Below are 22255 nucleotides of genomic sequence, written 5' to 3'. Positions count from 1 at the left end.
CAAGACTAAATGTCACATTATTGTTGCTTACCAGCAGGGAAAAAATAAACATATTATAAACATAAACATATTATATTATAATATTTATATGACATTTATATATCATTTATATGACATTTATATGACATTTGAATTGTATACATTAATACAACATTTACAAGACGATGAGATCCCTTATCGTCAAGACAGGAGAACATGAATTATAACTATTCCACCGTTTTTAGTTTGATTTTTAATAACCGGAGAACAAAGATGAAATATAAATATTAAATGGTTTTACTTTGATTTTTAATAACCGGAGAACAAACATGGAATATAAATATTCCATGGTTTTACTTTGATTTTTAATAACCGGAGAACAAACATGGAATATAAATATTCCATGGTTTTACTCTAACTTTTAATAACCGGACCGCCATCGTGACTTTAGTTTCCTTCCGGTTGGAAATGTTTTTTTTTTCGTGCACGTGCCTTAAGAAATCGAACGCCGTGGGCTCCTCCGGTGCGCGTGCGCGGACACCTTGCCGTTCCTATTCAATTAGCGCGGCGGCCTTTGACCCCGAGTGACCCCTGGCAAATAAAGCATGGGAATGGGAGCCATGGGAATGGGAGCCATGGGAATGGGAGCCGTCAAACGTCCCAGCTGACAGACGCTCGCCACGCGCACGCACCCACGCGCAGACACGAAGGAAATGTTTCCCTCTCGACGACCTACAAATCATATGCAAATACGTATTTAAAGATACAAATCATTTTCATGCACAATAATAATAATAATAATAATGATTATTATTATTATTATTATTATTATGAATGGTTGAATGTATTTTCATCATGTTCCATTTCCTGAATGGCCAAATGTCCCAAACTGTTCCTAGTGGCAAATGAAGGATAAGGGAATGACAATGAGGTCCAAGAGGAGGCCAGCCTTATATGTATATAAGGAGTACTATTATTATAATATTCTAATAATCACCAACATATGGAATAATAACTGCTGGCATAAAGGGAACTGTTTAGCCGTGCTCCACCATACCAGGGATGTTCTTCCCTAAAGCAGCCGTGGGAACAGCAACTCAACTAAAGTGTTGCCCACAGCAAATAAAAGCATGCAGGGCAGGGGTGTCCAAACTACGGCCCGGGGATTGGGGGGGGCACATTCTAGAAATGAAGTCAAAGAAACCAAAAAAGATGAAGAAAAAAAAAAGCAAAGTTTGGTCTTTAAATCCATCCAAGCCCTTTTTAGCCTTTTTAGTTTAGTTTAGGAAAGGAAGGCTCCACGTGTGGGAGGGGAATATGCAGCTAATTATAATAATAATAACAATAATAATAATAATAATAACAATAATAATAATAACAATAATAATAAAAGCACATTCTTCATTTAGAGGGAAACCTGCTTTTTGTGGCGGAGTGGGGGTGTTTATACCGACAGTGGACGCCCCCCCCAGGCAGATACCATTTAGGGGCGAGTACGACGCCACCATATTGGAGGAGGCTGATCATAAGGTTTTATATGAAATGAGGTCATAAAGCATCTGAAATGAGTTATGTAACGCAAGTTTGCTTTAGTCGCTACGGAACAATCTGGATTCTCTTCCAGGAATAATCCTAGGAATTACCAGGAGTGCAGGGCCGCCCACCCGTCCATCTTCTATACGCTAATCCATATTGGGAAAAATATTCATCACAGATTGGGACCAAGTCGAACATTTATGAGAAAAATCAGAATGTGACAAGAATTGTTGATTGTTTTGAATTTATGGTTATTGTAGTATTCCGTCCTAACGGGCATGGCCTGAGACAGCTATGAGAAGGGCGGGAATTATTACCACTTTTTAAAAGTCATTTATTCTCATCAAATTCAACTTTATTCCCAAAAATTGATGTTTTTGTTGTAATATTACAAGAATGAGAAAAAAGTTGTAATATTACAAGAACTTTGCCATAAATTTGCGACTTTATTCAAAAGATCTGCCAAATTTTGAGGATTTATGTTTCCTTTGCCCTTGGACAAAGTTATTATTGGGACTATTATTTCTTACTATTTCATACTATTTTCCTCATAAATGTACTTCTTTCTCCCAAAATTACAAACCTAAATTAATCTGAGATTTTGAGAACAAAATCGTAAATTTATGAGAAAAAAAGTTTGAGAATAAAGTGGCGCTATCATGAGAACGTTATTGCGACTTTATTGTAAATTTCCAACTTCATGCTAGAAGGCTCCGATTATTTTAGTACTCCATCGTAGCAGGCATTGTTTGGGACTACTACGAAAACTACTACCTTTGACCTTGTGACTTTAAATTTACTATCCATCAATGTATTCTCCTAATAGTACAACCCCCCCCCCCAAAAAAAAAAAAATCAGAACTTTTGAGAGTGAAGTGGTAAATTGATTGAGAAACCAATAAAGTGGTAACTGTACGTCCCCAATGTGTCCCTAATACTCGGCCAACTACTACATTAGTACTGGAGTTGTGTACTACCAGTGAGTTGTCCAGTAAATACGCTGGTATTGTTTCTGTGAAGTAAATATGGTAAATATGAGGAAAAGTAGACCAAAGTTGAAAGCAATTCCTGATTGACAGGTTTTAATAAAAGTGGGAATGCGGCCATGATCCGTCCTTCAATATAATTCCAAAGTATAAAAGTCCTTCCTGTAAGAGCGGAGACAGGATGAGAGTTCGGATCGGAAGAACGTTGTGGTCTTGTCAAGAGAAGCCGAGCCTCCGTCGGACCTCCTGCAGAGTGGGCGTGGCCAGCCGGCGAGCCCGGCGCCGTCCGGCGTCCAGCACGGCCTCCAGGTGAGGACGCTCCTCCCTGAGCCTGAGCACCTCCTCCCGTATGGGCGCCAGCCGCTGGATGACGGCCTCGGCCACCATGGCCTTGTAGGCGGCCGTGTCGGCGCCCGCGGCCCGCGTCACCGCCTCATCCACGCCGATGCCGGCGGCGGCGGCGTGGATGGTCACCAGGTTGGACACGCCGGGCCGAGCCACGGGGTCGTAGGTCACCTCGGAGGTGAAGTCGGTGACGGCGCGGCGGATCTTCAGGGCGATGTCGTCGGGGGAGTCGGTGATGCCGATGGCGGCCATGGCCTGGGGGTCGGATTTGGACATTTTCACCGAGGGGTCGCGGAGGGATTTGACCTTTTGTGTGGTGCCTGCATAGGGAACGGGAAGGAGTCTGATGATGATGATGATGATGATGGCGGCACTGGAAGAACCTCCGAAAATAAGGGGTGTCCAAACCGTGCTTTTGTATTGTATTGTAAAAACTGAATGAATGTGGACCAGATGGAGATCTTTCAAGGCCTTCAAGGACCAGGGTCCGGTACGTACACATGGGACCTACCTACCAAAAGATGGACTGGACTCAAAAAAGCTTCTTTCTACCTTTTTATGATCTTTAGTCATCAGCAGTAGAACATAAGTAAGTTTCAGGAAAATATCAGTTCCCAACTACAAGAGGGAAAATAAAAGATACACTTCAAGCATAACTTTGACGTTTTGCATGTGTGTGCGTGTGCATGTGTGTGTACACGTGTGCTCATGGGTAAAAATGTCCCCAGAATGCCCAAGTGACGCCGAGCCTCCCGCCGGCCGCCATCTTGTGAGATCCCATCTCCTTTAAATATCACAGGAGGCTTTGATTTGCCTCCAAAAGGAAGAGAGAAGAAGGGCGACCGGTGACCTCAGATGAGAAGAAGCCATCCCGCGAGGCCAATCAATCAGACAGGAAGTCACATGAAGGCCACGGCCCCGCCCGCCAGTCAATTATCACCCTATCGGCTCGGAGCGCGGCTAGCGAGGGCTTCTTTAATCAAGAGCGCACGCACCGCTGACGCCATCTTGAGCTTTTACGACGCCGAGCGTCAGCAAAAACACGCCAGCGCTCGCTCTGGCGTCCGCGTGTGTTCCGTGTGTGTTCCGTGTGTGTTCCCAGTGTGTGTTCCCAGTGTGTTCCCATTCCCAGTGAGCATGTGTGGTTGATGGGAGGTTTTTTAGGAGGCCTTTCAAAATAGACACGGCCAATTAGACGTTGGAGGAGGTCGGGGGTCAATCAGCACCATCAACCATCAACCATCATAAAAACGCCCTCATGATTCACGTCCAAATAGTGTACTCAGTACCCAACAGCACAAGTACACGCAAGTACTACATAGGTACTATTTACTCTTACACTGGACTTTGGATGTGGCTGAAAAGGGACGAAGAAATACATGTATGCACAGTATATTCAGTATATATACAGTACACAGTATATACTGTATATATACAGTACACAGTATATACAGTACACACAGTACACAGTATATACTGTATATACAGTATTAGGGTTTTAAACTTTGCTTTGTTTTCCCTGCAAATGGCACATTAGTGTGTGTGTGTGTGTGTGTGTGTGTGTGTGTGCGTGTGTGTGTCCTCACCGAGCAAGGCGCGGGGCTCGGGGAAGAGTGCCCCGTAGCGGTTGTTGAAGATGCGAGCCAGGTCCTGGGCCAGCTCCAGATGCTGGATCTGGTCCTCACCGACGGGGACGTGCGTGGCCCTGATGAGAGGATCCAGCGGAGAAGACGACATGAGTCTCATGTGGGATATTTTCCAGGATCAAACGTTGGCGGGCGGGGGTGGGGGGGGGGTGTTGATGCTAACGTGTAGCATCAAGGCTTCTCACCTGTAGAGAAGAATATCCGCCGCCTGCAGGACGGGATACGTGTAGAGGCCAACGCTGCCTTCATTCCTCTGCCTGCTCTTCATCTGGAAGAACAAGATGGAGGATGGGAATGACTCGGATTCGGTGGCGACTGAGACGACGAGGAAAACGTATCCGGCAAGGAAGAACGTGTCAGCTCTCTTTATTTGCAACCACTTCAGTCCAGCAGAACCTCAGGGGTGTGGGGACACGAGACGATAGACCAGACCGGGTCTCTGAGACCAGATGACATTTTAGTATTACTCTGAAGTACACTGAAAAAAATATGATAATACATTACAATCTACTAGCATCATTTATACTACGTTACCATTTTAATTCATTGTGTGATTAATTCATGTATTAATTTATTTACTAGGTCTATTTGTGTGATTAATTCATTCATTCACTAGGGCTATTCATTGTGTGATTAATTCATGTATTAATTTATTTATTTACTAGGTCTATTTGTGTGATTAATTCATTCATTCACTAGGGCTATTCATTGTGTGATTAATTCATGTATTTATTTATTTATTTACTAGGTCTATTTGTGTGATTAATTCATGTATTTATTGATTTATTTATTAGGTCTATTTGTGTGATTAATTAATTCATTCACTAGGGCTATTCATTGTGTGATTAATTCATGTATTTATTTATTTATTTACTAGGTCTATTTGTGTGATTAATTCATGTATTTATTGATTTATTTATTAGGTCTATTTGTGTGATTAATTAATTCATTCACTAGGGCTATTCATTGTGTGATTAATTCATGTATTAATTTATTTACTAGGTCTATTTGTGTGATTAGTTTTGTGTTATGTAGGTCTCACACATGCTAAGTAAGCATCTAAAGCCAATGTGTGTGTGTGTGTGTGTGTGTGTGTGTGTGTGTGTGTGTGTGTGTGTGTGTGTGTGTGTGTGTGTGTGTGTCAGTCAACCTTCCACTGGGGCAGGTGTCGGAGGCGGGGCATGCTGGTCAAGCATCCGAGGATCCAGGCAAGCTCGGCGTGCTCGGGCACCTGCAGGGCGAGACATCACGGTTACACGTGTGATGGCGCCACGTGTTCTTTGGGTTCCTTCAGCGGAGAACCCCGTAGAGCCACTAAACCCAGCGAGCCGGCAGGGTGGAGGGGGCCAACTCAGGCCAACTGGAGCCCACTCCCACCATGGTGACCCCCTGGCTCCTCCAAGTGGCGGCCAAGTGTACTGCCCGGCCCAACGTGGCGTCTTCCAGGTGCAATAGGTCACACCTGCAGCTTTTATGAGACACGTGATGTTCCTTTTATTGAAGTGGACAAACCACAGGAATGATGTGTCATCTCACAAGTCATTAGAAGCACAACAATAAGCATATTTCCTTCTTATTGACTGGAGCCCTGCTCGTAAAAACACAAATGAAGAAAAGACATTTCGAGATGTTTAACGTGATACGGGCGTGCGTTCGTGCGTGCGAGCATTGTCGGGAAATATCCTCCCACAGCAAATTAAACTTTATGGATTCTGGCTCCGCGGACATCCTCTCTCTTGTCACTCGATGCTTGCAGTGCATTGTGGGAATGACGTCAACATCAGATAACTGGGACTTCAATCACCCAAAGGACGAGCCCCGTCTCATGCTGGGAACCACATTTTGGGGAAGCGTGCTGGCTGCGTTCTGTTTGGCCGTTTCATAAGGCCCACGCCACGATGGAGGACCGGCGTGTGAACGTTCCTCAGGGCGTTGGGTGGAGGCAGGGGGCCACCTCAGGTTGTCTTCAATGTGGTCTAAATGTGATGTGACGCATGTTGAACATCTTGTGTTAATCCCATGAACCTCCATGACTCCTGGAACATGGCTCCGTCCATCGGTTCTTTGGCGTTCCAGTTGTAGGAGCAAACATCCTAGGGTCTCCAACCGAATGAATGCTGGCGTGTCAGGCGTGCCCAAACCATCATACATGTTATGACGTGTGGGAGACGGCACGGTAGCGGACCCAGCCACGGTAGCGGACCCAGCCACGGTAGCGGACCCAGCCACGGTAGCGGACCCAGCCACGGTAGCGGACCCAGCCACGGTAGCGGACCCAGCCACGGTAGCGGACCCAGCCACGGTAGCGGACCCAGCCACGGTAGCGGACCCAGCCACGGTAGCGGACCCAGCCACGGTAGTCCTGTGAGGAAGTAAAGTAAACACGGAGCATAGCTCGGAGAACCCAAAGTGTTCCAATTTGCCCACTTTGTCGTCACCGTCCGCTTACAGCTGATGTTTGGAGTTAGTCCGAGTGCTGAAACCGGTGAATCTGTCTCTCTTTTCCGTGCTCCGCAGGGATTCTTTCATGTGGCTCTAGCCGCACGTCTTGGCGGCTGATGTTTGCGTGTCAAACGGCCGCCTGGAGGCTTGCGTGCTAGCTCTGGTGTCAGCAGGTAAACACAGCAGCCAGATGAAGAAAGACCACTGAAGGAGTCCATGGTGGACACGGGGTGGGACCACAGGCACTGACGCTAACGCTAACGCTACCTAAACAAACGTAGACTCCACTTACGGGACCTTGCTTGGTGGGGAACAGACAAGGCGTTCCAAGGAATGGCTGGGATGGCCAACAACGTGGTAGAATCCAACCTTTGTCTGGTGTGTGCAAACCCACCTGGGACTGCTGGAACAGGACGGCCTTGTCAGGGTCGATGCCGCAGGCAAGCAGGCTGGCCACCATGTCCAGGATGTTGGTCCTGAGCCGTTCCGGGTCCTGAGGCTGAGTGATGGAGTGGAGGTCCACGATGCTGTAGAGCACGGACGGGTACTGGTCCTGCAGGGACACCCAGTTCACCAGGGCACCGAGGTAGTTGCCCAGATGGGGCACCCCGGTGGGCTGGATCCCAGAGAAGACTCGGGCCTGGCCTGGAGACTCCTGAGGGAGAAATGTACTCCATGACATGTGGTAGAGGGACAAGAGCAAAGACGACATCGTCAACAGCGACTACAATCATGTGGTAGATGGACAAGAGCGAAGACGACATCGTCCACGGCGACTACAATCATGTGGTAGATGGACAAGAGCGAAGACGACATCGTCCACGGCGACTACAAACATGTGGTAGATGGACAAGAGCGAAGACAGGACTATAAACATGCGGTAGATGGACAAGAGCGAAGACGACATCGTCCACAGCGACTACAATCATGTGGTAGATGGACAAGAGCAAAGACAAGACTATAAACATGCGGTAGATGGACAAGAGCAAAGACAGGACTACAAACATGTGGTAGATGGACAAGAGCAAAGACAGGACTATAAACATGTGGTAGATGGACAAGAGCAAAGACAGGACTATAAACATGTGGTAGATGGACAAGAGCAAAGACAGGACTATAAACATGTGGTAGATGGACAAGAGCAAAGACAGGACTATAAACATGTGGTGGATGGACAAGAGCAAAGACAGGACTATAAACATGTGGTAGATGGACAAGAGCAAAGACAGGACTATAAACATGTGGTAGATGGACAAGAGCAAAGACAGGACTACAATCATGTGGTAGATGGACAAGAGCAAAGACGACATCATCCATGGCGACTACAATCATGCGGTAGATGGACAAGAGCGAAGACGACATCGTCCACAGCGACTACAATCATGTGGTAGATGGACAAGAGCGAAGACGACATCATCCATGGTGACTACAATCATGTGGTAGATGGACAAGAGCGAAGACAGGACTATAAACATGTGGTAGATGGACAAGAGCAAAGACAGGACTATAAACATGTGGTAGATGGACAAGAGCAAAGACAGGACTATAAACATGCGGTAGATGGACAAGAGCAAAGACAGGACTATAAACATGTGGTAGATGGACAAGAGCAAAGACAGGACTATAAACATGTGGTAGATGGACAAGATCAAGGACAGGACTATAAACATGTGGTAGATGGACAAGATCAAGGACAGGACTACAAACATGCTCCCTCCCAGAAAGAGTGAAAATGTGAGAAAGTGGCAACGGGAAAGTGTCAACTTTACACCGCCGACGGAGGCCAGCGGCGGCGGCGGCCATGCTAACGCCGTGGCTAGCGCTTCTGTTCTCTCCCAAACACATCCAGCGCAAAAAATGCATCACCTTGCTGGCCAAAAACGACACGCAACATCTGTCCGAGCCCGTTTATTCCTTTATTGCCACCAGTGTGACGGCTGGTGGAGGAGATGGAAGAACCCGAAGGAAACATGACCAAAGTAGTAACAGCCTGCCACCCTTTGCCCCCCCCCGTGCCCATTGTTAGGCCGGACTAACTAACTAAACCGTACCTGGACCTTGACTTGCCACTTTGCAGTTTAGTAATAAACTGTAATAAACATAGTAATAAACTATGGTTGTTTAAAGTGTCTTTTTAGTCCAAAAGTATGCATATCCATGTACATATTCCATATTCTTGGCCTAAATGAAGCACGAGAATGGCTGAATGAATGAAATACAAATGTACGTGAAAAATGCTAACGTGAGTCCATGTTATGCCTCTTGAAGTGGAATATTTTCTGTTATTATGTCCACTTTGTTGGGTAACTGGAGTGTAAAGGTGACTATAGGGGTGTTATTCCACGTCTAGAGGGCTCTAATAATGTGAAAAGGTGTCACAAGGCAGTTGACAGGACGAGAATACACGAGACTGAGATGACTGAGTAAGTACAAATATGAATATGACCAATATTCGTCTACTCATTCAATCTACATAAACTAAGTTAGCTTGATTTGCCCCCCATGAGGCAACACCGACTTACAAAGGGCTCACTCCATTCATGCTGTTGTTCTATGGAACAAACAGCACGGTACTGAAACAACACACAGAGTGACGCCTCTTCCTGCCTGTCCGACATGAGAGGTGAGAAAAAAAAGATTTTTATTGATTTATTGGCGCCCATGAGGCAGTTCAGTGCTAAATAAGGGATGTATACTGAATAGCGCTAAAGTGATGTGGCACGGTTACCACCTTTGCCTAGCGATGACGCAGCATCAGGACCTCCTGGGCTTCAGTAACCTGGCCAAGAGTGTCGCCAGAGTGGAAAATATGCCCTGCCAAGTTTGGGCCAACTGATGTCTGACCAAAATCCTCAGGATGTCATCACATGAGTCCGCACCGTGATCATGTGGACCCCCACCTGGACCCTCAAGGTTATCCACAGCAACCATTAATACATCCAGAGATATCGTCTTACGAATCGTCTTACGGAAGGCGGTCATCTCGACAGCTCGCCGAGATGCATCACGTTCGATTCTGACCAAAGGACAAGCCTTGACATCAGATAGCAGCCGTGTGACCAGCCAGGTCCAGAACATCCCATCCGAGGCCCCCGTGTGCCGGGCCTGGCCTGGCCTGAGGGACCACGTCGCTGCTCAGCGAGAGCGAGACCGGAAGGAAGTGGCTGCTTATGTCATTACCAAGGAGGTAATTGCACCGGAGCGCCACCGATGCCGAGAGCCTCTTAGGAGGTGTCAGGATTGATTTGGCTGCAGAGTCTGGCTCATGTGTGTTCTCACCTCCAGCCGACACGCCAAACGCATGTTCCCCCTCGGCTAGGCCGCCCCCCCCTGCCTCCGTCCCCCCATCCCTCCCCAAGGGCAGCCATTAGCCATGCAGACATGCTAATGGTGTCATTTGAGCCAATCAAGTGTCAAATGAGAGTCAACACCGCAGCTAAGCGGCCGCCGCCAATCACGCTCCGTCACCTGGCCAGACACCTCCGAGGAACGCCGGGTCGGAGGCCAGCGCTTGGAGCCGTGCGCCTGGAAGGCTGCGGTGAGGGGGGGGGGGGGGGGGGGGGAGAGGTAAATCAACGGTCGCTCGACGACAGCGGGGACAGCAAATGTTGTAAAGCAATTAATTTTTATGATGGATGCCGCAACACAAGAGCAGCAGTCATAAAAGGCGATAGGACCCGCGTTTTAAATCAACAGCCGGCCGGGGTCAACATGGAGTCGCCACATGCTGGACCAAAACATGCCTGATTTCATTCATCCAGTGACATAAGTGCGTTAATAAATAGATATGAAATGACACGGCCCCACGGCCATACTCGGTAACTTGAGTGGCGTTTAAAAAGGAGCGCAAGGCAGCAGAAGCTAGCGGAGTCTCACAGCTAACAGCAGAAAAAGAAGAAGAAGAAATGATGGCGTACGCTTATTCCACAGGAACACCTCCAAAAAACCCTAACCCCCATAGCCACGTTCACATCTTATTATGCTATGTTTACATAGCCAGGACGAAGGGAGTCTATGGTTAGCATAGCAAGCTAGTGCGCTAACGAGTTAGCCTCTCCAATGGACTGTATTTTCTGGACTATATACTGTACTATATAACTTATACTCCAGAGCGACTTATGAATAATAATTTCACAGACAGCCACAAGAGGACGCTCTAGACTCGCACCAATATCTCCTACTCCTTAATTCAATATTCAAATGTTAGCTGTTAGCCGTTAGCTTACAAAGACTACTGAGAACGACAGAACACAAATGCCCCCTCCCCCCCAAAAGAAAATCATATTCTGCCGACTACAAGCTGCAAGTAGTGAAATTAGCGGCTGAAAACTGTAATCAAGCAGCAGAGAGAAAGTTTGGAGTATGTGAGAAACTTGTTTGGGACTAGCATAAAAAGCTAAGGCTACTCTTACTGCCATGAAGAAAACTAAATAGTTAGTGGACTTAAAACTGTTTGTTATGTTCCATAAACACTGGACACCTTTTCTGTTTGTGTTTATTTTTTGTGTAGCTGAATTAGCATTGTGTTAGCATATCTAACTTGCCTTCCAAGAGGACGTAATGTCTGTTTTGGTCAAGTAGTTTGTCAAATAATTTACCCACAAAAAATGACACTTATACTCCAGTGCTACTTATGTATGTTTTTTTCTACCTAATTATGTATTTTTGGCCTTGTGTGACTTATGTAGGTTTTTTTCTACCTAATGATGCATTTTTGGCCTTCTACTCCGGAGCGACTTATAGTCCAGAAAATCCGGTACTTATTGTTTCAAACGGAGTGGGGAGGAAGTTTCATGTCTGGTGACATCACTGGCTTCGAGTGACCACAATACTACATGTAATTACTACATACAATACTACATATTTTGACATTTTTTCAACTGTGATAGGCTCCAGCGGCGGCATAGAAAATGGATGGATGACAGGACGGACAGCAGGACGTGGAGGTCGATGAGGCGTAACAAGAACAAGTTTTCTCTCCTCGTATTCGAACAAGTTGCTCGACATCGTTGCTAAGGTGACGAAAGCTCTCCTCTTTTGCAGGCGCCATCTGCTGAAAACATCATGCGTGTTGTGTGTGTGTTGGGGGTGGGGGTGGGGGGGGGGGGTGACAGAGGCCGACGGCTTTGGAAGGTTACGTACACGTTAAACGTGTTTTCACCCTGGCGGCGGCGTTTTCCGGGAATAGGTGTTCATTTGTCTGCGAGCGCACGCGTGTGGTAACGTCCGCAGGGAGGGAGGTCAAGCGCAAAGGCGGGAACGTGCACGGCTTGCAAAGGGGCATGCGTCCATCTTGGACTGCTCATTTCTGGGAAATAAAAAACAAAAGAAATGGAGCAACATGGTGGTCTCCCCTGGAAAAACAACCCTCACGGAATTGGAAGACAAGAGAGACCATCCACGGCACCAGGAGGCCCACGCTGGCTTTTTCCCACAGTTCCAGAGGAGAGCCCTTTTCCAAGGCTCTGTGGAAACAACATTTCTCTCTCTCCGTCTTGCCAACCTCTTCCAGAGCTCTGGAACGACCGCATGCTGCGGCGCGGGCTCGGCAATGTTGGATTAATCAGCCACAACAAAATGACATCCCAGCACAGGAATGCCTAATAAATACAAGACGCGGGGAGAGTGCAGGGACTCGTGCTAACATTAGCGGGGGTTTCACCAAGTCTGACAGATAATTAGGAAATGACATCACATGTTGCCCGTACAGATGCATATCCTGTATGCGAATCCGCCGGCATTTCCAACGGCAAAGCTAACTTAGAAAGGCCGATGGAGCTGCATCTCACGACAATGGCGGAGCTAGCTTTGACCGCACGGCTCTCCTAAACCAGCGAGGGCCACGCTGGAAATAAAAGGATGCAAGGCCCACTTTGATGTTTTGTACCGCATCGCCGTTTAATGGAACCCTGCTTTCCCCACTGAGGGACCAGTAAAGGCATATCTTATCTTATCTTATCTTCTACGAGTGTCAACTTCCATCTTTGCTTTCTTTTTCGTTTTCTTCATCTTTGTCAGTTTTATGTTGGAACTCTACGCTACCAAAATACATGTTTATTCTCGTACACAATGTCTGCTGTTTTGCTCAATTTCTTTGACATTATTAACAAAAAGTTCATTTTCTCAAAACTGCAATTTTATTTTTTCTTCTTTCATTTTTCTGATCTTTTTTTCTCGCCGCTGATTTTTCCATTTTTGCTGTGGTCATTTTGTCCTAGTGGACTGATAAGAACGTTCTGCGGGCCGCACCTTGGACAACCCAGTCATCAAGAATTGTCCTCATCCAAGTGGGCAGCACGTGCACGCCCGCCTCCTCCAACAGTGGCGAGTATTAATTTGGGCAAAACAGTGCGTATCTGTTCTCCGATGTCCTACGGCAGCCAAGAAGCCCCCCGGAGCGGCCCACTGACACGTCCAAGCGAGGGGCCGATGAGCCGGGCCCGACGGCAAACGTTCACTCGGCTGTGCCAATTTCAACAAGTCCTTGAAGCGCTCCGCCGTGGCCGCCGCTCGCCCCGCTGTGAATCACCATCGGCTCTTTGTAGGGGGACGCCGGCGTCGGATGGCTGCCAGCGCTCACATCCAGACGGGAGTGCAGATGGAAGGATTTTCCGCCGGCTGCCAAGCGTCTCCCCTGCCGAGCGGCCCGACAAAGAGGGCCCAGTGTTCCTCTTCCGGCATCGCGCCGTAATGCACCTTGACACGCCATCCCGGGCCCCGCTTTATCCCGACTTCATCTGTGTCTCGCCCCGCTTGGGGACCTGTTAACGCAGGCGACCAGCAGAGCAACACCTCGCTGGGGCATCGAACAAGAGATGGCCTTTGATGTCAGACATGCGCCGTCGTCGAGTCGAGCGCACGTTTCCTTCCAAGGTGAGAACACAGCACAGCGTGAGGCGGCGTATGCGGCGTCCGCCCGGGCCAGGCGCTCACCAGAAGGAAAGTCCAGCTCAAAGACTTTCGAGAGCAGCTGGAAGGCCTACAGAAACATGACTAAAAGAATCCTCAAGAACCTGCAAGCTTAGTGGAATTCCACCTGCAGAAGGAAGGTTTCGGCACTGGAATCTTGGAAAGCAGCCAAACCTTCCCCCCCCCAAAACCTCAACCGACCAAGGCTGGGGGAGAAACGTAGCTAATGGGTGAAAGGGCACAAAATGGAGCTAACAGCTAGCGTCACACGTCCAGCTGACAGGTGGGCTCCATTATTGGCGATACGGACACGCTGAACGAGGCCCCTCGGGAAGGGGGGCAGACACGCTCACACGCCACTCGTGGGTTTATGGCAATATCATGGATTTATTACTCCTCCTAGCCTGTGTGGAAGTGGTACGTCTTTGACTTCTTACTTCCTTCTTCCCCACTCTGTTTGAGAGAACAAATAAAGGAAAGGCTAACGAGCTAGCTGGCTAACACGCTATGCTTAAAGCAGCGGCCGTCTGTTGTGTCCCTGCACTCAGACGTCAGGTGGTTTGAAATAGCGTATATTTCACGACCCAGCCCCACCGGTTGGCCATGGCTGGGGGGGTATATTAAGAGTCATGAGGGGGGGGGGTCCTGCATTGGAGCTTTGAAAGAAAAGAAAACGGGCAAGGCGAGCGGAGTAAAAAGCAAATATCTGCAAGTAAAAACTGGGATTTCAGTCGGGTCCAGGTTTGGCTGCGTGTTTTTCTGTTTTTCCTCCCAGAGGGGGCTGGAGGGGGAGCACGCGGCGAGCGGCCCGAAAAGAGCATTTGATTAAATCTGCGGTTGACGTGCGGGACAGGTGAGATTGATGAGGTTCCTCTGGGCGTCACACTGTGCCGAGAGCGGGGGCACAGGAACACAACGCTGCAGTGTGGCAGGCCAGGGCTCGGGGCCCGCTCGCGCCGTGGGGTCCCCGGCCTGATTAATGGGACTGGAGGCCCTTCAAAAACAGCACTCCCCGCAGACGCGGCCCGACGGAGCTCCAAAAATAACCAGGCCCTAACAGGCTGCAGCTTCTGAAGGGTGCAGACTTCAAGACAGCCTGGAGGGGGGGGGGGGCTGGGATCGCTGCCCCGAGCAGGAAAGGAAACGGTAATCTGCCTCATTAGGAACTTTAATAACTCGGAGTTTATGCCACGTGACAAAAATTGACGACTGATACTGCATCATCTATACGATCCTGTGAGCGACAGACGCAATTAGCAAAGAAGTTAGCGGGACTCTGAGGTCCATAAACATCTTAGTGAAAGCCGTTTAGGAACCACTTCTTTCCACATCGTACAGCCCACGGACTGGGGGGGGGGGGGGGGGGGGGGGAATCTCTACGGGATAGACAATTCCATACGCATCTACGACATTATGTTTTTTTAATACAATGACAAACACGCAGGATTGGACTTATTGTTTCCTTGGACTGCTTCGGGCATAAGCTAGCTAATTAAGATATTCGGTTAATTAAGGTATTCGTCAGGAAGGGCATCCAGAATATAAAATCAGTATGCGTGGATCCACTCTGTAATCAGGCAACAACCGTGTAGTCTTTGGCATCAAACATGTGTCCATCAATGTGGTGAAGTGGAATCTGCCTGGTACGGAGTGGGGCGTAAATCTCTTTGTGACGGACGACTCCATTCCGATCTAGACACACAGGTTACGGTAAGATTCAAAAACGATATTTCTAAACGATCGATTGGATTCCGTGTGACGTGTCCGTCACTTTATCTCTGTGGGACAGCCCAGCCCCCCCCCACGGAGAAAACTGGACAAATATATTTTAAACCCCGAATGTAAAGGTGACTATAGGGTTGTTATGTTGTGTCTTGAGGGCTCTATTCAATGGCTTTTCTATGACATAACTACAAAAATATTGCATTTCTTAATATGGAATTCTAATTCATGGAAATTGACTTATTGCGGTCCAGTCCGGAACCAATGAAGAGCGATAAACCAGGTTCTTGCAAGGACAATGATCAAAGGCGGATGAGGAATAGCTAAGCGAAGACAGAAGCCAGGAACCAGCCGTAGGTGGAGAACATGGCGTCCAAAAGGAAGAAGAAGAAGAAGAAGAAGAAGGGGTCTAAAAGATGGCAGCAACCACACCAAGGCCGAGTCAGCACTCGGCGCCAACGCTTCTTACAATGAGAGCGAGCCGAGGCGCCTGGCTGCGTTTCACGGCCAACTTGTCACTCCCTTCGCCTTCCGCCAAAGCATTTCCATGGCTCTCTGTGGTGGAATTCGGGGAGGTAAGAAACGGGAGACAAATTGAAGTCACGCTACGCTTACCGAAGGAAAACTCTCCACACGAAGCTTCCCTGAAAATACAACAATCAATCTGGCTTGGAGGTTCCTTGGTGTTTGTATAAATGCAAATCCTAATATTGGAAAATATTGAGCGGAGGCAGATTCCCTCTGGCCAAGTCGGTGTTGACGTACGCCTAAATTCTAATAAACAACAATAAAACAATCAATAATAATGACAATTGCTAGCCCAAAGCCAATCAAAGAGACTTACAACATGAAGTTCATGAACAGCCTCAAAGGCCAAGGCCATGTTACCCCCCAAACCCCCCCCCCCCCCCCATCCCCTCCAAACCTCGCCGGAATCTCCCATGTGGTGTGGGAGACGCTTTAATGGTTTTAGCCGACACCCGAGTAAGTGAATTTGAGGGCCCGGGGAGAACAGAGGGGCGAATTACAAGTCACTTCCTCTTTCCTGGAAGGCTGACATGACTGATTTCCACCAATAACCAGACCAGGGGCGGGGGCCACGGCGCAAGGGGGGGCCTTTTTCCTTTTGGTTGGAGTCACAGCTGACAGAAAGCTGGAGAGAACAACATAATTAGCAGAAGCCTCAACGTGCGTGTTACCAAAACACACAAGCACCAGCTCAGCAAGACATCCGCTACAGCAGGTGTGTCCAAAGTGTGACCCGGGGGCCATCTGCAGCCCACGGCTGTTCAAAAATAGAACATCAGCAGTCATTTTCGAAGAATAAAGTCTAAATCATTTATTTACAAATATAACAGCATCAACTATTTACAATTGGCACATTTGGAACTGAACTGTGGAACACGCCTTTGTGCATGGGTGGAAAAAATGGAATATTCAAATGTCCCCTCAGTGCCTTTCCCTGACTCCACCCCTTTTTTCTATTGGAAAGATTTATGCAGAGTTCTTATAAAACGCACTTCTGCCACCTGGTGGCCGTTTTTCCATCTTAAACCTCTCTTCGATTATGGAGTTGCATCATCACCTCTTTTTGACTCTAGCGCAAAAAAAATGCTAGCTAAAGAGTTTATGTATTGGGGAAAAAAAGTATAATAATGAGGAAAAATAACACCATTTTCATAGCATAAAGTATAAATACTAAAGAAATAATATTTTTAAAACTTGCAATGTTATGAAACACAACAGAAATATAAATATTATGGAAGTGAAGTAATAATTATGACAAGAACATTTGTGAAACAAAATTGAAACGCAGAAATGGAAACAAAACAGCTTTCATTTGACAAGAATAAAGTCCAAATACATGTGAAGGAAAAATGTTATTTTCATAAATATAATAAACAACCAAAACAAAACACAGTTGGGAAAATGTTATAATATTATGGGAATACTCTACTCTACCCATCCTATTTGACCTTTACCTGGTACCAGTAGTACTGCAATATTCAAAAAGCACAACTTTTATCCAAAATAAAATCTACATGTGGGCATCCATTTTGTACTTCTTTGATTTGTTTTTATACCTACTTCTTGGATTTATTGCTTTTCTTGGTTTTAATATTTTACTGTTTGAAATGTTTTTGTTTTTATTCGATCTTGTAAGTTCTGACTGAAGGTAATTTCTCTTCCAATTTACGGTTTGACTTTGGAAAAGTGTTTATAAAATGTGGTAAATATGAGGTGAAACCTAAATATAAAATTATGTAACGGAAGCACGTACGACCCAAGTGTGACCGTAGGCACCCTGATTTATTTACAAAGTTAACATCCCCTTTTTTCTTCTTTTTACACTTGGAAGACACCATTTAGACAAGTCTGCGACCCAACAACCAATCTCAGAATTTAAACTGAAAATAAAAATAATAATTATAATAATGAAATAAACCAAGAAAGAAAGCAAGAGACAAAAATGATGGGAGGGCAAAGCAGAAGCAGCTTGTTCTTTGGCTTTTCATTTGCGTGTACGGTATGCTCTTCCTCGTGGTTGTTAGGGAGGACATATCAACTCCTCGTGGTTGTTAGGGAGGACATATCGACTCCTCGTGGTTGTTAGGGAGGACATATCGACTCCTCGTGGTTGTTAGGGAGGACATATCGACTCCTCGTGGTTGTTAGGGAGGACATATCAACTCCACGTGGTTGTTAGGGAGGACATATCAACTCCACGTGGTTGTTAGGGAGGACATATCACCAAACGGAACTTATCAAAAGCTACACTTTGCTTATTCAAATACCATCTCCAACTATGACTTGCATGTTTTACACTTATGACACCAAATTGTCATAAAGCGAAGATTAAAGATGATATCACCTTTTTTTATTTCTTCAACTCCAGACCAGATTGATTCTATTGACATTATTTCTTAAGGGGGGGGTCATTCCAGTGTCCAAACAAGTCCAAGGTTTAGCTGTCCCCTGGTACGGATTGTGTTGGAATTCCGAGGGACCGCTGTGGGTAAATAGATATTCCAGAAAACTGGGAAGTTGTAAATTTGGGACCTACGGCAAGGAAAAAGAGCCTTGGAATGTCAAGACTTCCTCGTCATACATCTTAATGCGGACGCGGCAATCACGACAACAAGGTTATTATACGGTTCTTTTAACAGGACGTCCTCCGTCTGCGTACCAGTTGCCTTCCTACGGCCACAGCGTACGTGGGCTTTTAGCGCAAGTCGGGATCTACACTAAATCAACACATGAAGGACACATAAAAGGAGTCATAAAAGGAGTCAGTACGAGAATGAACATCACTGATGGATAGATACATTTTTTAGCGCCAAGAAAATTCACACAATGCCTGAGCCTGCCTTGCTATATTTAGGTTGAATATGGATATAGGATATATATATATATATATATATATATTCCCATGTCCACATCAAAAGTTGTTTAGACAAAAGTCAAAGCCAAATATGCACGCAAAGTTTTATCAAAATGTAAACAATCTTATAGAACAATAGCTGCTGAAATAAAATAGGATTATCTAGATAGAAAAAAGTTGAATATACTTGCACCGGGCGGCGCCATCTTGAATCACGAGACCTCCGCGTCAAATGCTTGTTTTTGATATCATGCTTAACAAAAATATGGATATATCGCCCAGCCCTATGATTAAGGCTTCCTGTTAGGACCGCAGACTCGCTGGCTTACGTTTATTGCTAGTGTTAGACCCGAGCGCTTTAAGTCAACCATGTGACCAATTGAAAATGGCCGATACAGAGGTAACCCTTTGAGACGGGGGTTGGGGGAGGCAAAGCGGACTTTGACTCTAAAGAGTCTAACATCTGACAGAGGTCACACCTCATCTTCCTATCAGCATGTCCAGCTCCGTGGACGAGACGTGCACTTTTCCTAAGGAACAAAAGCAGAGCGGACGAGGAGGAGGACGCCAGGTTTTGACGCACGCCACACCTCCGGCCTTTGTGAGGCGGGCTGGGCGTTTTGCACTCGGCAGCCGTGCACATTTGGAGAAAATTAAAAGAAATGAAAAGCAACACTTCATCTCCGATGTTATTGCTGGGAGTCCAGCACTGCGGCGATGCTGTCCGCGTTCCCGACCGCCCCCGCCCCCGCCCCGCACACCTCTACCAGCTCTCCAGGGGGATCGGCTTCAGAAAATACATAGGGCAGGGCGGCGGACGATCTTGAACAGCTCGTACATCAGCCAGCTTTGGGCGGGGAGGCGTGAGGTATTTAAAGACGGGGTGTAATGTAAAGAACAGCACAGCAATTAGCGCCGCTGCCGCACTCAAATGCTCCACTTAGTCTGAACACGGGTTTATGGGATCCTTGTCCGCCCTGCTGACACTCCATGGGCTCTTCCAAGGCGGCCGTGCAATGCTAGGCGCACAGTGGTGAACGCCACGTGTTTACTACAGTACATACTACATTGGATCAAAGTACAGTCAAACCCCCAAAGAACACAATCAAAAAGACAAAAAACTGCATGACTGAGACGAGGGCTCACTCCATTCATGCCGTTATTCTGTGGAACATACAGAATAAACAAACAAGGAGCTGAAATGCCTTTGGAGGGCAGACACGGGGCACGCATACGCCGACATACCGAGGACGCCAAAATTAACGTCTACATTTTCATTTGTGTGATTAATTAATTAATTTATTATCACTATTTATTATAATTACTATGGTCCCCACCAGACAGCGTTTTTCTGAATGAGAAGGTCTTAACTTTACAAAATACTATCTGACAATAGTATTTAAAAAACATAATACCCTGGTTCCCACTGCAAGAATACTCGACTTTTTAGGACTTTAATAATTAATTAACTTTTTAGAACAATAATTAATTTTGGTATTTTGTTGATATATATTTATATTTATAGACACACACACACATTTAATTCTCTCATTTTTTATTTTTCTATATTTAGTACGTTACCATTTTATAAATGCAAAAAAAAAGCTATTTGGACGTTTTTTGTTTGTATTTTTTAAGCACCTTGTCCATGTTAGACCTGGTGCTGTTTGGAAACCACTAGACCTGGACTGGATTACTAATTTACTAACTGGATTCATCTACAGAAACTAAAAAAAACAGAGTTTCTGATTTGTGAAACTTTTTTTCTATTTGTGAAAATGTAATAAAGGCACCTGTTGTTTCAGCATCTTGGATAGCAGACTTGGACCAGTTTTAAAAACACTAGATTAGACTAGGGGGTCGCAAACTAAATTTTCCAGGGGCCCTGGAAGGCTCTATGTAGTGATTATCTAGTAGTTATGTAGTGGCTATGTAGTGTCTATCTAGTAGTTATCTAGTGACTATGTAGTGATTATCTAGTAGTTATCTAGTGGCTATGTAGTACAGTGCATTTCTGTTTATTTGCTGTCATCAAAAGGTTAAATTAAAAGGCATAATTCCACAATGGCGACGCACATTTAAAATATCCGAACGATAAGAAGACACGGTAGACATATGCCACATGATGACAGGTAGTGTACATTAGTAGAACTAATAGTTGCTAAAAGTGTAGCTCTCATTTCAACTTGAGAGTAATGAGTGTTGATCATGACAGGGAGGTAACTTGTATGGATAAGGGAGTTAAAAAGAGCGGGAACACACCAGTCAGACAACATTGTAAGGCCGGGACTCTACCTTATTTTCCGACGACGATCCATCGCAGAAAAACCTTTGATTGTGGCGAAGAAACCTCCTGGCTAGTTTGATGTGATGGACTAGCTTAGCCCGCACCGGCAGCGCCATCTTGGAACGGCAAGCTGTGACGTCACAGGGCTACGGAAGCCGAGGGAGGACAAAACGCATCGAGCGACAACAAATAAGCCATTTTGAAGGTCTAGATAAGCCACATATTTGAATATGCAAAACACGAAACACATTATATATACTTTTGGCATCGTTTACACGCACATTAAAGGCTTTGAACAGTAACCCGGGTGGTGACAGACTGGGCTCATTTTCTGAGGCCTTCATCCTAAATGTTGTGTCTGCTTCCTCTACAGTTGAACTTTCCCATGAAGGTTAGCAGCTGCTGAGCTCTTTTCCATCCCTGCCCCTCATTACAAAGCAGGCCGATGTGCTATATATCTACCACATTAGTGAGCACTCTCCACACGGGTGTTGGGTTACGTTCCACCATGTTTGCAGGGCACCTCGGCTGCCGGAGTCGTACCTGACCTTCTTTCATGTCCGCAAGTCAGCAACATCTGCTGCTCATTCTTCTTGCGTTGCGTTGCTTTGCATCTGGTTGTGTTTGCGGCACAAAATGCAGACCGAATCATTCCATATTCATTATTGCTTCCCCAGGCAACGACGCTGGGCTGGTGGGTTCTCTCGTGCTGGGGTGGTGGGAGTTGTGGTACACTCTGGGTGTGTGTGTGCGTGTGTGTGTGTGTGTATACGTTCAGCTCCTGTTTCTCGGCCACCCACCAGACACGCTAGATCCACGTTAGCCCTTCACCATAAATGACTCCTTCTCAGTTTATTTCTTCCGAAAAAACAATATGACATTGTATAGAAATGATATTACATTTATAATTAATAATGTATCGTTATTTGTATTAAACAACTTTATAGCTATGAAGATGTATTAATGGGATTTTACATGGATTTATTTTATTTTTTATTTAGATTTGATTATTGTATTTATT

At 46.2% G+C, this 22255-nt stretch overlaps 1 protein-coding gene across 1 annotated transcript; it reads right to left on the bottom strand.

Annotated features, from left to right (window-relative positions):
* Positions 1–2489: 2489 nt before the first annotated feature.
* On the bottom strand, positions 2490–21796 carry wars2 (tryptophanyl tRNA synthetase 2, mitochondrial). Its single transcript, XM_058082832.1, has 7 exons — positions 21778–21796; positions 21243–21380; positions 7329–7589; positions 5643–5723; positions 4678–4760; positions 4433–4551; positions 2490–3166 (listed from the first exon to the last, which is right to left on the bottom strand). Exons 1-7 carry the CDS (start codon positions 21790–21792, stop codon positions 2718–2720), a joined length of 1146 nt encoding a protein of 381 aa, XP_057938815.1. The 5' UTR covers positions 21793–21796; the 3' UTR covers positions 2490–2717.
* Between the last annotated feature and the right edge of the window lie 459 nt (positions 21797–22255).

The sequence above is a fragment of the Doryrhamphus excisus genome, chromosome 9 (assembly GCF_030265055.1).
Source record: "Doryrhamphus excisus isolate RoL2022-K1 chromosome 9, RoL_Dexc_1.0, whole genome shotgun sequence".
NCBI lineage: Eukaryota > Metazoa > Chordata > Actinopteri > Syngnathiformes > Syngnathidae > Doryrhamphus > Doryrhamphus excisus.
This window is presented reverse-complemented; position numbering and strand designations above follow the sequence as displayed.

Coding starts and splice junctions, on each gene's coding strand:
- wars2 (XM_058082832.1), bottom strand. Junction 5,724..7,328: donor TCCTGTTCCAGCAGTCCCAG/GTGGGTTTGCAC, acceptor CTCGCCCTGCAG/GTGCCCGAGCACGCCGAGCT. Junction 4,552..4,677: donor GCGGATATTCTTCTCTACAG/GTGAGAAGCCTT, acceptor TCCTCTCATCAG/GGCCACGCACGTCCCCGTCG.